At 54.5% G+C, this 14582-nt stretch overlaps 1 protein-coding gene across 1 annotated transcript in view; it reads left to right on the top strand.

The window, feature by feature from the left end:
• The window catches only part of LRFN2 (leucine rich repeat and fibronectin type III domain containing 2), a 39409-nt gene extending 25780 nt beyond the window's left edge, over window positions 1-13629 (top strand). The window contains exon 2 of the mRNA XM_021692099.1: window positions 12651-13629. Within this exon, the coding sequence (XP_021547774.1) occupies window positions 12651-13629 (979 nt within the window). The remainder of the gene's footprint in view (window positions 1-12650) is intronic.
• Window positions 13630-14582: the final 953 nt, after the last annotated feature.

Consider the following 14582-nt stretch of genomic DNA (forward strand, 5'->3'; position numbering starts at 1 on the left):
CGACTGAGCCACCCAGGCGCCCCCAAATGCCACTTGGTTTTATTTATTTTTTTTTAAAGATTTTATTTATTTGACAGAGAGAGACAGCGAGAGAGGGAACACAAGCAGGGGGAGTGGCAGAGGGAGAAGCAGGCTTCCCGCGGAGCAGGGAGCCCGATGTGGGACTCGATCCCAGGACCCCGGGATCATGACCCGAGTCGAAGGCAGACGCTTAACGACTGAGCCACCCAGGCGCCCCTGTTCGGGTGCATTTTGAACGCAGCTGGTGGGGAATCTTTATTTTGAACACTCCTGTGTTTACAACAAGGTATAATTGGTCTGACACCTTCTGTGTTTTTCTCTGTAAGTGACGAATTGTTAGTGAGCAAGCTTTTCTCAACTCCTCAAGGAGAAAAAAGCCAACTATCATCATCATCCTCCTCTTTGCTGGGGTACCAAGTGGCCCTGGGAAGGGAGCGGAAGGGGCAGCCCTGCTTCTCCCCACTGCCTTTAATTTTTCACACTCACACAGGAGGCTGGTACAGCTATCCCCATCTCACACGTGAGCTAAGAGGTTCAGAGACAGAAAATGATCCAGAGTCACATGGTTGGGGGCAGAACCGACCTTCAAAGAGAGATTTCTGTCTGATTCCAAAACCCACACTTTTTCCTCTGAGACATGCCAACCCAGTCCTTGGGGGCTGGGAGCTAAGGACAAGTGAATACAGAGGGAAGTTTCACATCTGTTGAGACTTGGATGAAGGGAGACAGAAAGAAAGTCAAAGGCACACAGAAAGAGAGGCCTGCTGTGGGCTGGGAAGCCCGCCTGGGTGGTTGCAGTGGCAAGAAATGAGCCAGCAATGGTAGAGACGCTGCTCTAGGGGAACAGAATGGTAACAAGGGGGCTTCATAGCAACCCTGGGCTAATCACAGGGCATTTCCACTGACCGCAGCCTCAGTGGGAGCCACGGATGGGATGCTGCTTCCAGAAAGTCCAATGTAGTCTTGGGCGGGAGTGGGGGAGGCTCAGGGGAAGTCTGACGTCTGATCAGGGAAGGTGGCGTCTGACCCCGTTCTCAGTGCTCAGAACGCCCCAGAAAGTCACAGACTGGCATGTGACCGGAGGCGAGCAGCTGGGAGGCAAGAGGAAACTGGGGCCTGAGGAAATGTCAGAAGGAATGGGAATGTTAATTCTGGAAAAGTGGAAACTCAAGGTGGGGTGAGAGAGCCACTGCACAATTTGAGAGAAGCCCCGACGCGGCCAAAAACAAGCAAACAAACAAAACAGCACTTTGTTCTGCATGTCCCCTGGGGTTGGCTTGGAGCCTGTGGGAGAAGCGGCAGTTATCAGGACACAGACGTGAGCCGGGATTCCCCTCCACTCGAGGTTGTGCAGAGCTGGACAGGCTGCCCAGCCTGTCCCTGACCCGTGGGAGCGCGGTGCTGACAGCCAAAGGAGCCCGTTGCAGAGGGATTTGTACCCTCTCAAGTGGCGTTCCTGAGCTCTGTGTGTGGAGATGGCAGGGGAGGCGGGACAGACCAGCAGACATCAGGGAGTCAGCCAGACAAGCACCTGGGCTGGAGGGCAGGCTGGGCCAGCGAGGGCACCAAGACAGACCCCCGGCTCTCGGACGGCTGCCCATGCGCTGGGCTGCGTGCCTGCCTCCCTATTCGGAACTGAATCTAATCTCACGCCGCTGGGTTCATCGGTCCACCCGCCTTGGGACCAGATGACACCCTCAGTCACCAGCTAGCATATGCTGAGTGCTCACGAGGGACCCGGCACCGTTACACGTCAGGAGCTGACTCATTTAGTCCTCATGACGACCCTGTGAGGGAGGCCCTGTCATCTGTCCCCCTTTACAGAGAGGTTGAGTGGCTTGCCCCGGGTCACACAGCCAGTTAAGTGATGGTGCCAGGCTTTGAACCTTGATGACCCAGGACCAGTGCTCTGGCCCTGACCTTCTGGCTCCATCCTCTCCGTGAAGGAGCACCGTGGAGCGGGTGAAACTCTCTCACTGGCACTGTAGTCCCGGCCAAACACAGGGCCTGGCGATTTCCCCCGCCCTTGCCAGGCAGCTGGATGGCTGGATGTGCCATGCTTTCCGAGTCAGGGAGCAAAGGAAAGGTCTCCCCAGGTCAGACCCTCACCTGTCACCAGGTAAGCCCTTACTCTGGGAAGGTGAGCGCAGAAGCAGCCTGCTGGGGCTTGCCTCACTTTGGCCTGATTTCCAGACATCTCTGCAATCACTCAGCCAGGGTTTAACTAACGCTGTCACCACGTGTCTTACGAAAGAAAAAGACTCTTGGAGTCACATGGAGGGGGGGGGACACACGTCTCTGTGGTGAGTGTCCCAGGCACCATGCTTCCCTGCCGGCCCAGCCAGGACCCAGGCACAGCGCAGGTCTCCCGCTTTTTAGCTGGTGTGAGGTTTGCCAGCCACAAATCCCCGAGGCCTGGATTTCCAGCGTAAGAGATCCATTTCTTTTGGTTCAGCATCGCCAACTCCTTTATATAATAGATCCTCAAGAGGATCTTACTCTGTGCCAGACACTGACCTAGGTTCTTTGTGAATCATGACTCATGTAAACCTTATAATGACCCTATAAGGCAGAGCTTATAAGTGTGCCATTTTACAGAAATTGGGTATTTTTAGGCCACTAAGGCACAGACAGGTTAAGAGATTGCCCGTGGTAAGCTCTCATAGCTGGTAAGTGGTGGAGCAAGCATTTGAACCCAGCAGGCTGGCTCCAGGGTCTGCTCATCACCACAGCACTCTGCTGCCTCTGCACCTTCTCTTTCTTTCTAGTGGTAGGTATTCCTGGGAGGGGTGATATTTATCATTGGGGATTTTTTTTATATTTATCGGAGATTTTTTTAAATAGAGACTTATGCAACAGAAGTGTAACTAATAGAGGGAAAGTGGAAAAGCAAGCATGAGGATTTAGAAACAGAGAACCAGAGGGGGACGCAGAGCCTCCGTTTGGCAAAGCAGAGATTCAGAGCAGTCCGGGGGCATGTGAGCTTGAGCCAGGCCCAGGGGAACCCCCAAAAGACCCCACTGAACCTGAGGTCCGAGGAGCCAAGAGAAGCTGGAAGAACCAAAATGAAGGGATGAAGCTGTCCAAAGTCACTGTGAGACTTTGTGGGGAGAAAGAGAACTCAGAAGCCCTCTGGAAACCTCTAGGAGTGGTCCCTGAGCTGGAAAGTGTTCCCTGGCCTGGCCCCATCAGTTTGGGGTGCTGGGGCTCATACAGGAAAGGGCCTACCTCCTGCTGGAGTGCTCAGCATGCTCTAGAAGAGCACCATCCGATGGAACTCTGGGACGGGGCGGGGGATGCTCAGCAGCTGCCCTGTCCCATGTGGTAGCCTCTAGCCACATGTGACTAGAGTGACTGGGGAACTGAATGTTTAATTTGATTCAATTTTAATTAATTTGAAGTTAAATTTAAATAGCCACATGTAGCTACTGTGTTCAGTGGTGCAAATATAGAACATGCATTTCCTTCACCTGCCCAACAAATGTTTTTAAGGGCCTCCTTTGTGCCAAGTGTTGTTCTCAAGGCTGGGGAAATATCAGCCAACAAAACAGGCAAAGAACCCTGATCCCCAGAAGGAGAGCTGAGATTGATTCTATTGCAAGGAGAGAAAGATAATTAATAGTAAGCATAGTAAATAAGCAAATGATAACATCTTTCAGGCAATAACAGTGGAATGGAGGGGGAGGGAATGGAGCAGAATAAGGGGTATGGGGGAGCCAAGATAGAGATGAGAGGAAGCACACCATGTTAAATAGGAGGTCAGAGAAGGTAACATTGGAGCAGAATTAAAGGAGGTGAAGTAGTGAGCATAGGGACTCTGGAGGGAAAGCACTAAGGTAAGGGCAACTGCCAGCGCAAAGGCCCTGAGGCAGGAGCACCCTCGGCAGGTTTGAGGACTAGCAGGGAGGCCAGGTGCTGGTGCAGAGCGATCTGGGTAAGGAGAAAGAGAGGAAATAAGAGAGGTGAGGTGCAGATCACATGGGGTCTGTAGGCCACACAAGGACTTTGACACATGAGACAAGCCTCACTGGGGGTGTTGGGCAGAGGAAAGACTTGATCTGACTGGTTTTACAAGATCCTCTGGCTGCTGGTGCAGAAGAGGCAGAGGGAAGAAGAGCAAGAGAATTTACCCAGAGACCAGTTCAACAAGGGCTCTGATCCCCCACCCGGCCTGCTCTCCTGAGGGCTATGGGAATGGATAGTAGGGGCTTTGTCTCAGAATCTCAATAATCTTGAATGTGACTTCTTTACTTGCTGACAGGGTGAAGTAACTGTCAAGAAGACAGAGGGCCTTGGGACACCCGGGGGACCCTGTGTTCTCAGGAGGGGCAAAGGCAGAAAGGGAGCGACAGAGCCTGGTCCCTGGCCCCTGGCCCTGGTCAGAAGTTGATAAGAAGCTTCTGATTCTTGGAGCCCTCGCTCAGTCACCCCAGCTCCATGATAATCTCATTCCCTGTTATCACTCAGGGCCATGCACTTAGGGAAGGCCAGCATCTGGCATGAGACACCAGAAGAGGGGATTCGACAGCTTATATTAGTAATTCCAGTAATTCTAACTATTCTCTGATCCCTAGACCAGAAACAACAAATACAGGACACAGGTTCTTCCAGACCCATACCACTCTGTCCCACTGAATTTGAACACAGCCTCAGAATCCTCCTCAACCCTGCCGCCCAGCAAATACTCTGAGTTGGAACACAACACTGAACATATTTACAAGCCTTCCAGAACCTGACTCCTGGCTACTACTTTGGTGACCTCATCTCCTACCACTCTTCCTTTCCATCACTCTATTCCAGCCATACCAGCTTCCTCACTGTTCCTGCCTCAGGGCCTTTGCCCTGGCAGCTCCCTCTGTGAGGGAACTGCCTGCAGATATCCATGTGGCTCCCTCAGTATCTTTAGACCTCACATGAACCTCAGGAAGCAGGCAGACAACCCTCATGGCTCACCGAAATCCCATCTCTACCCCTAATTAGCTATGCAACCTTGGGGCAAGTCAGTTACTCTCTCTAAAATGGGAGTATAATTATGAAAGGTACTTTTCGGGGTTATCGTAAGCATTGATGGAGGTAATGTGAGAGTGCTGGGTTCAAATCTTATCCAGGCACAAACATTCTAAGAGACGTTGGGCAAAAAACTTCTCTGAGTTTCAGTTTATTTATCTGTAAAATGAGGATCATAATAGTATACCTCCCTCATAGAGTTGCCATTAGGATTAAATTAGTTTAATACATGTAGCATACTCAGAAGAGTGTTTGACATATGGTAAGTGTTCAGTAAATATCAGCTGTCATTGTAGTAATACATGATTTTTTTTTTTTTTTTTTTTGTATTGTTGTCAGTTTGCATGACTCTAAGACTGGCTTGCTGTTAAAATCTGACTCTGCTCAATTCAGTTCCAGGCAATTCAGTAGAAGGCAGATCATGCTCAGGGGACTGGCAGGCCTGGCTTACAGCACTGGCTCAGCCACTGTCCAGCCCCGTGCACTTGAGGGAGTGACCCATCTGCCTGAGCCTCAGTCTCTTCATCTGTAATGTGGGGCTAATTATTACCACTTACACGGGCAGGGCACAGAATCAAAGAGAGCGTGACGGTCAAATGCCCAGCACATGGGAAGTGCTAGGTAAGTTGTATGTCAGAGAGAAGCAGCCGAGTCTCCCCTCTACCTGGCAGTTTGTGCGGGGAAGCAAACAGGCCCCTCTGGGGGCTTGTGGGAGGAGGGAGAGGCTGGGGAGCCAGGGCCGCTCACCTCTGTTTAATGAGGCTCTTTTTTTTCTTTTTAAGATTTTATTTATTTATTCATGAGAGACAGAGAGAGAGAGAGAGGCAGAGGGAGAAGCAGGCTCCCAAGGAGCAGGGAGCCCGATGCGGGACTCGATCCCAGGACGCTGGGATCATGACCTGAGCTGAAGGCAGACGCTTAACCATCTGAGCCACCCAGGCGCCCTAATGAGGCTCTTTCATGTGCCCCGAGATCTCGCAGCCTGCCAGAGAGGTTGGCAGGCTGGTGGTTCTGAGAAGAGCCGGTAATGAGGGTGCAGAGCCGGGGAAGTGGAGTGGGGCAGCTTGACGTGGCTTCTGCAGATTAGTGCAGGGGCCCAGCCGGCAGCCGTGGTGCATCATGGATGGGGGGGGGGGGCGGGCATGATACCTTCTTCACCTGGAGACACAGTCACCTCTGACTTCTACCATCCCTCAGGCCTCGCTGTCACCTGCGTGGTCAAGACAGGTCACCGCACCCTGTGTTTGGCCGCAGAAGGGAGGGAGAATATGGGACAAGCAGTTCTCTTTTAAGGCCTGGCCCAGGGGTGGCCCACATTCCATTTGCCAGAATGTATCACTTGGATTCCCTTAACTACAAGGGAGACAGGGGAATGTAGTCCGGAGTGAGTCCAGGGAGGTGGGTAGTGGACTCTGGTAGTCAGCTCCCAGGCTTTGCCCTGAGGCCCCGGCAGAGACTCAGGATCTCTCCCATTCCTGTTCTTGGATGCCCTGATACCTTTAATGGTAGCTATTAGGAAGGATTGGGCCTGGCCTGCAAGGGCGCACAGGAGTCTCCTCAGAAGTGTCAGGGGACACGCAAGAGTGCCTGGGACGGTTGAGACTGGGCGGAAGGGGAGCAGAGCAGTGACTAACATTGGGGGGAACCAGCACCTTTGCACACCATCTGTATGTGAGCACTGACACCCCCCACCCACACACACAGATGCACCTCCATGTCCGCACTCACACTCTCCACACACGTATCTACGTGCACATCCATGAAGGTGGTCAGGAGGGTACACGGTGAGCCTCAAGCATATAGAAAAACTCCTCTCCAGAAAGACATCCTGGGGACCAGCCAGTGTCTGCGAGTCACCATTAGCCAGCCATCATATTTAAAGAAGATTCTCTCCCATTTGTATAGGCCTTAACATTTAACAAAGTACTCTTTCATTCACTCAACTGTAAGGTACATATTTACTCAGCAGTGACTCTGGGCCAGATACCATGATTGGCAGTGGAGCTCCAAGGTGAGTAAGACGAGGCCCCTGTCCTCAAGGGAGTCTCGGCTGCGCATAAACAGAGGAGGGCTCTAAGGCAAGGGTGTGCCAGGGCGGGGGCAGCTCTCAGTGGCTCAATGGGGTCCAACGTGATGTCTGGGTAAGGCCCCAAAGGACACAGTCACCCGGTGGAGAAAGAGATAGGAGGCTTCCAGGAAGAGGGGCTGCTAGATGCCAAGGCGTCGTGGTGTCTTATGTGGGGAGTGGGGAGAGAGAGAAGGTGGCCTAGTGCTTCCTGAAGCTGGAGTTCCATCAGGTTAAGGCCAAGATGTGCTGAGGCTGATGTGAAGCCAGGACAGTCTTTTCCCAAAATGCAAGGGGAAAATGATAAGGTAGAACATTCTCATCACGGGAAGGTTACCTCCCATGCCACTCAGGAATCAGACAGGAAAAACAAAAACACGCTCTAGATCTAAGAGGGAATTCAGTACAGGGGTTGGGCCACACAGGGGATGGAATCGCTGGGGCTTCAACCAGGGGGCAGGGAGGCATCATAGAGGTGAGCGACAGCAGGAAGCCGTAGCCCCCTTCCACCTCCCCCTGGGTGGGGAGCACAGGAGATGACATGACCAGAGCCAAAGATCCAAATCCATCTTGCAGGAACCAGAACCCCAGGAGCTGGGATCTCAGAGGGGGGCCCAGAACCTGATGGGAAGCCACCACATGAAGCAGAAAAAGAGGAAGAAATAGCTGGCTTCTCCCCCACCTCGGGCCCTCCAGCCTTCTTCCAGGGCCCTCATCGGCCAACTCTTCCCGGAGGCCCGACGCCAAGGAGCCTGGGAACAGGCAAGGGAGCCTGGGAAATGTAGTTCCTCGGCACCCAGCGTGGGGACAGGTGAAAGGGAAGACAGACGTGTGAGCAAATAGTCGGGTAACAAGTATGCTCCTGTGATTCCTTCCTAAATCTCTGGCATCAGCTGTAGACATCCGCTGTAGATTTGTCTGATAGTATTAAGCTGAATGAACGAATGCCAAATGAATATTAATAGGGGAAAAAGAAAAACAACTCAGAAGCAGCCACTTACGTTTGTTTTGTTTTTCCTGGGTAAGTGCTTGGGGTTGCAAGCTTTAAATTGTGCTTTAGAGCACGTGAGCTTAATTAAATTTAACATGTTGGAGCAACTGAACTTAAAATAGCAATTCATGTTTTCTGCAGAGATGTCGCCTGTGTATGTGATAGAAAGAAATCTATCAGGATTTCAGGGATGTGTCTTTCACAAGGAGGGCTGTGACCCAATGGTTGTGCCAGATATTGCCCATTGCCTCCCCAGATCCCCTCCTCTGTGCTGCTGTGTGCCCTGGAAGGCTGACCAGTGTGCCACCCAGAACCCCGGCTTTCGGTGGGGTTCAGCCACGGGGAGCAACAGCAGAAGATTGAGAGGAGGGAAGAGAGTGAGGTCAGGGTCTGGTGACCTCCCCTGGTATGCTCAGGGCTAGATTGGGGAACAGCGTGGCTGCTACCAGCCCTGGGTTATGGCATGTTCCCTACGGTCCCCCATCCCCGAATCTACCCCTTTAGAACAAAGTCCTTTGTAAGCAAAGGCTTTAATCACCCCTCTGTAAGTATGCCTTCCGCCCCTATTGGGCCCAGCTGATTCCGAGGTGTTTTCCTAAAGATTGTGGGCAAAGTGCGTGGGTGGAGGGACAAGAAGGTGATGGGCAGCCTGGTTTGGGAGCCCCGCTCGGGAGCTTGGACTGACTCTTGTAGGTCACGGAGAGCCCCTGAGGAATGTTTCATTGGGCAAGGGGGGTGGCCAGAGTTGTTTCAGATGGTGCGCTCTGGGGTTGGTGGTGCTGAGCATGGATGTGAAGGGAGCCCAGGCAGAGGCAGGGAGGCCTATTTGGAGGCTTCTGTGCTCCTCCACACCAAAGATGGCAGGGCCTAAGCAAAAGTGTGAGTGTGGAGATGGAAGGCAGCGAGAAGTCCAGAAGGTGGAACGTGGAACATGGATAGGAGTGAAGTGGGGCCCCGGGCTCTCCAGATCTAGCCTGGAGGATCAGCAGCTGGTTGTGCTGGGGAGCATGAGCGGGTAGACAGGGCCATGCGGGCAGGGATGAGTTTGGTTCTGTCACTAGAGTTTGAATAGAGCCCATTTCACATGACTTTCTCGTGCAGTTTGTCCTTTTGGTTGCCCTGGGTGGGAAGCAGCCTTGCGTATGCCTAGAAGTGTGGGCTCTGAATCCTTGCGGATCCAGATCTGGTCTCAGCTCCCCCACTCCCCCGAGGGAAAGTGACAACTGCTTAGCTTCCTCCTTCCCTAAATGGGAATGATGATAATGACTTCCTCCAGGGGTTGTCAGGGGGTAAAGTGAGATAATGTGCAAAACTTCCAGGCACAGGATTAGTGCTCACGCTGGTTATTCTTATTTTTGCTAAAGGTGGACTTGATTGTCAAGGCTGTTTGGAGCCAGCTGGCTCTGGCTCACCCATGAGTACACACACACACACACACACACACACACACACACACACACCCAGGAACCTGGAGCTACTCGCCCATGAGTACACACACACACACACACACACACCCAGGAACCTGGAGCTACTTCCCTGCTCTTAATCCAGGGAAGAAGGCCCTTTCCTCTGGCCATGTTTCTGACGCGCCAGTTATAGTGGGAAGCTTCTCCCAGCCCGCCCTCTCTCACCCCTGCTGCCAAGGACCAGCCCGCCCTGTTATACCTGTGTCAGCAGCGCGGCCCACTGTGGCTTCATCATATTCTGAGCTGCCCTGACTTGGGAAGCAAAGGGGAGAGAGGCCAGGCAGGGTCCCGCACAGAGTCACCCTGAGGCCTCAGGAAAACAAGATAGTGTCTGAGAGGCAGGATGGCACAGCGGTCCCCTGAGGCCAGACTGCCCAGTTCAGATCCCAGCTCTGTCAATTACTAACTAGCTGGGCGTCCCTGTGCAGCCAGCTTAACCTTTCTGTGCCTCTGGTTCTTATCTGTAAAATGGAGATGATGATTACTATTATGAGTATTCATCCCGTTGAAGATCTCCGAACAGTGCCTGGCACACAGGAAGCCCTCACTCGACCTTAGCCCCTCTTCTTCTTTATTATTAATTAGCAGTAGCGGCAGTGTCTGCTTTCCAGACGACAGCTAAACATGGATAAAAGTTCTGGGCTCGTGGTCCATCCCCTGTGTCCTAGGATTGTTGCAAAGGTTAAGTGCAACACCGGATGTGAAAACCCCATCACAGAACAGGTGTTCAATAGGCAAGCTGGCCCATCCCCTCCTCCAATGGATGTGCTCTGACATTGCACACGCCCCAGCGGGGTACTGGGGGGCAGTGGTCTGGGGTCAAAGCCCAGCTGTGTATCTTTGCTTCTTAGCTCTGCCTCCCCAGCTGCAGAGTAAGGATCATGGTAGGGGCTGCCTCAGAGAGTTGCTAGAGGACCAAGTGAGCTGATAGCCATTGGGCCCTGAAAATGGGGCCTGGCACACAGGTGACCCTTGGGGTTTGCTCCTACTGTCGTCACTGTTCTGGCTGTGGATTGCTCCTGCCTCTCCAACTTCTCTCGTCAGCTCTGAGGGGGAATGAAGTGGGCTCTGCCCAGTGGGTGGCCCAGCAGGCCAGAGGTCCTGCTGGTGGCGGCGTGTGAGCCATGCTCCCTGCTCTAGGGAAGGGGTGGCTGACAGGCCACAGGCTGGGACAAGCTTTTCAGTGAGATGAGGAAACATGCCCCGTGTTTGTTACATGGTAAGGAGCAAACCCAGACTACGGACCTAGAAACCAGTGTTAAAGTCCAGTGGCCCATCTTAGCAGTCCCAGCTGTGTGACTTCAGGCAAATCACTTAACCTCTCTGAATCTTGGCCATTCCTCTGCTGTGCCATGAGAGCACTAGTCCCTATGCTCTCAGGATTGCCACGATGCCCAGGTGAAACAGATAGACCTAAGGGGCTGGCCCACAGGCCCTTGCGGACCCCCACACCGCCCCCCACCCGGCCCTGGCCCCACTTCCCCACCTCCCCACCTCTCTTAGCTGTGGGCTGGGGGTGGGGCCAGGGACCAAAGTTTCCTCCACTGTGGCTTCCCCCTCCGCAGAGCAGGCTGGGAACGTGAGGAGGGAGGCAATGGCCTCTTGCGCTGCCCACTGATGGGACATCAATAAATGCTTGTCAGCTCCAATCCTGCGTGAGGGAGTTCCCGGGTGGAAGTTTGCAGGCTCCGGTACTTCATATTTGAGATCTCAATTCAGCTGCCTGGCTCTGGGTTTGCGGGGTTGAGGGGTGCTAATGGAGCCCTTGAGTAGTAGGGGACTGCAGAACGGAGGGCCCTTTAGGAGGAGGGGCAGTGGGAAAGGCTCAGAGGGACATGGCCCCTCCAGGACGAGGTGACTATCTTTGCAGGAGTGTTTATGGGGTGACACGGGCATTGTCTCTGGAGATACCACAAGGCACCATACCTGGACGGGGCTTTAGAGATCAGGGTGTGTGCTCAGGCTTCCTGAGGGTCCCAGCGAGAAAGGCCCTGGACAGTAGATGGGCCCCAGCGTGGGAGACTGCAGCCCCACTAGACCCTCCCCTAAGGTGGAGGGACCAGTTGAGGCCTCCCCGAGCAGAGACTCTCTTTCCCCAGGCCTCTCTGGGTGAGGCTGGCCTGCTATGCCCACGAGGGAGGAATCATCCCTTCTCTCTGGGAAGCAGAATCGCCCTCCAGTCTTCAACATTGCACTGTCCCCCTCCCCTCCCCGCCTCTAGCTGTCTTCTGCTTAGACCCCTCCAGCCCGGTTTGCAGCAGCAAACATTCTCCTGCCAGGCCTGAGAAAGCCATTTGCAGAGAAGGATGGCGTGGGCTCCGAGGGCAGAGCCTTGACTGTGACTCCCCACAGTGCAGGCCCCTGGCAGGGGCTCAGGCAATGTCCATGAATCTCCAGGACACAGCAGGGGTGGATGGAGTCTGGGGTGTCTGAAGCGGGGGCCCTGGCAGGCCCGGCTCCCACCACCTCCCAGAGTCTGAGGGAGACAGGGCGGGAGTCAGGCTGGGGGTCCGTTTATCTAGACTGGGCTTCCGCAGGCTTTAACCTCTCTGCCTCTCCGTGTCTCTCCCTCTGCCCCTCCTGTCGTCCCGCTCCCATCTCTGCCCGAGGCGCTCCCCTTCTTCTCTGTACCTCCTTCTCCCTACCTGCTCTCCACTCTCCCCCCCCTTGTTCCCTTCATCATCACATTCCTGATGTCTGTTTTTGCCTCTTTGGGGCCCTTGGGCACCTGGTCTGCATGTGCATCTCTCACTGACCCTCCCACCCCTGAATCTCTCTCTCGCTGCCCTTTTCACCCCCACCTGTCCTTCTTTGGCTTCTTACCTGGGCCCCTCTCCTCCCACCTCTGGGACTCCTTCACCACCTCCCACGCCCTGTTCATGTCCCCTGCCGTCCCTTCCTCCTCCTCTCTCGCCACCCCTCCTGTCTCCTTGGTTCCTTTTCCCATCTCTTCGCCTGCCCCTCTCTCCTGCTCCACCTCATTCCCTCTGTGTCCGTGTGTCTGTCTCCCTACTGCCAACCTCTCCTGTCTCTGTCACTCTCTCTCTTTCTGTCTCTGCTGACCCTCACCATCTTCCCCCTCTGCATCCCCCCACCCCAGGATGATCCCAGCCTCCAACAAGGCCTTCGTGGTCAACAACCTGGTGTCAGGAACCGGCTACGACCTGTGTGTGCTGGCCATGTGGGACGACACGGCCACGACGCTCACGGCCACCAACATTGTGGGCTGTGCCCAGTTCTTCACCAAGGCCGACTATCCCCAGTGCCAGTCAATGCACAGCCAGATCCTGGGCGGCACCATGATCCTGGTCATCGGCGGCATCATCGTGGCCACGCTGCTGGTCTTCATCGTCATCCTCATGGTGCGCTACAAGGTCTGCAACCAGGAGGCCCCGGGCAAGCTGGCGGCCACTGCGGTCAGCAATGTGCACTCGCAGACCAACGGCGCCCCGCCACCCACTCTGGCCAGTGCACCCAGCACAGCCCCCATGCAGGGGCCACCCAAGGTGGTGGTGCGCAGTGAACTTGTGCAGTTCAGTGCCAACCTGGCTCGGGGCAGCGACTCCTCTTCCTCCAGCTCCCTGGGCAGCGGGGAAGCCGCAGGGCTGGGACGGGGCCCCTGGCGGCTCCCACCCCCTGCCCCCCGCCCCAAGCCTAACCTTGACCGCCTGATGGGGGCCTTTGCCTCCCTGGACCTCAAGAGTCAGAGAAAGGAGGAGCTGCTGGACTCCAGGACTCCAGGCGGGAGAGGGTCTGGGACATCGGCCAGGGGCCACCACTCGGACCGAGAGCCACTGCTGGGGCCTCCTGCCGCCCGGGCCAGGAGCCTGCTCCCCTTGCCCCTGGAGGGCAAGGCCAAGCGCAGCCATTCCTTCGACATGGGGGACTTTGCTGCTGCAGCTGCAGCAGCCGGAGGGGTCGCCCCTGGTGGCTATAGCCCCCCTCGGAGGGTCTCGAACATCTGGACAAAGCGCAGCCTCTCTGTCAACGGCATGCTCTTGCCCTTTGAGGAGAGTGACCTGGTGGGGGCCCGGGGAACTTTTGGCAGTTCCGAGTGGGTGATGGAGAGCACGGTGTAGGCCGGGGGGTCCCTCCTGCCGCTCACCCTTGCAGGGTAGATGAAGGGGAAAGAATCTGTACTGGCAAGTCTTTGTGGAGTTTCCATGGTGATGTTTACATCTAGGGACAGTTTCGTCTCCCTGTCAACGCCCCCCCCCAACCCACACCACCTTCCAAGCCTGTCCCCCACCACCCAGCTGGGGTGTGCTCAGGGAAAGCGGACTCGATCGCTAAAATGTCGGACTGAGCCCTGAGTGTTTGGAAAGGCGGACTCCCTCCTTTCTGATCACGAATGTAGCGTGTAAGCAAGTGGCTTTGGATTGCTTATGGTTCCAGCGTTGTTTTTATTTCTTAATGTATGTTTCCCGCTTTCCAGACTCCTCCTCTTCATTCACACAGATGATGGAGAATTTACTCTTCATGTGAGAGTGGGTTCCCAGCAGTCCTGGTAGTGGGAGATTATGGTCCGTTGACAAGAGAAGGGAAAGATTCTGGTTCCACACTTGTTTGGAGGGAAGACTGAGGCATCCCCTGTCCAGACTCCTCCTTATTCCCAACTGTCCCCATGCTTGGGAGGATGGGCAGCCACCAGCATACCTGACCCAGCTTCCTCTGCTCAGACATCATGCCCCACACCCATCACAGTAGCCTAAACCAGAAGAGTAACTTCCAGAACTTCTTATGTGTGGGAAAGGCAGAAGGGCTTTATGAGGCACAAGGGCATAAAGGGTGTTAACTTTTGGAGTTGCTGTAGGATTTTTACCTCTTTGGGGGAGGAACCTGGGACCGAAAGTCCGCATAAGCATGTGGCTGTCCAAGAGGGCTTCTCTTGACGAAGCAGAGCGGGGTGGCAAAAGGAGCACTGGACTTGGAGTCCAAAGCTCTCAGTTTGGGTTCCAGAGCCACCACTGAATAACCAGCTGAACATGTTGGGCAAGATCCTTTTTCTCTTTGGATCTCAGTCTTTTAATTC

This window comes from Neomonachus schauinslandi, chromosome 8 (genome assembly GCF_002201575.2).
Source record: "Neomonachus schauinslandi chromosome 8, ASM220157v2, whole genome shotgun sequence".
NCBI classification, from domain to species: Eukaryota; Metazoa; Chordata; class Mammalia; order Carnivora; family Phocidae; genus Neomonachus; species Neomonachus schauinslandi.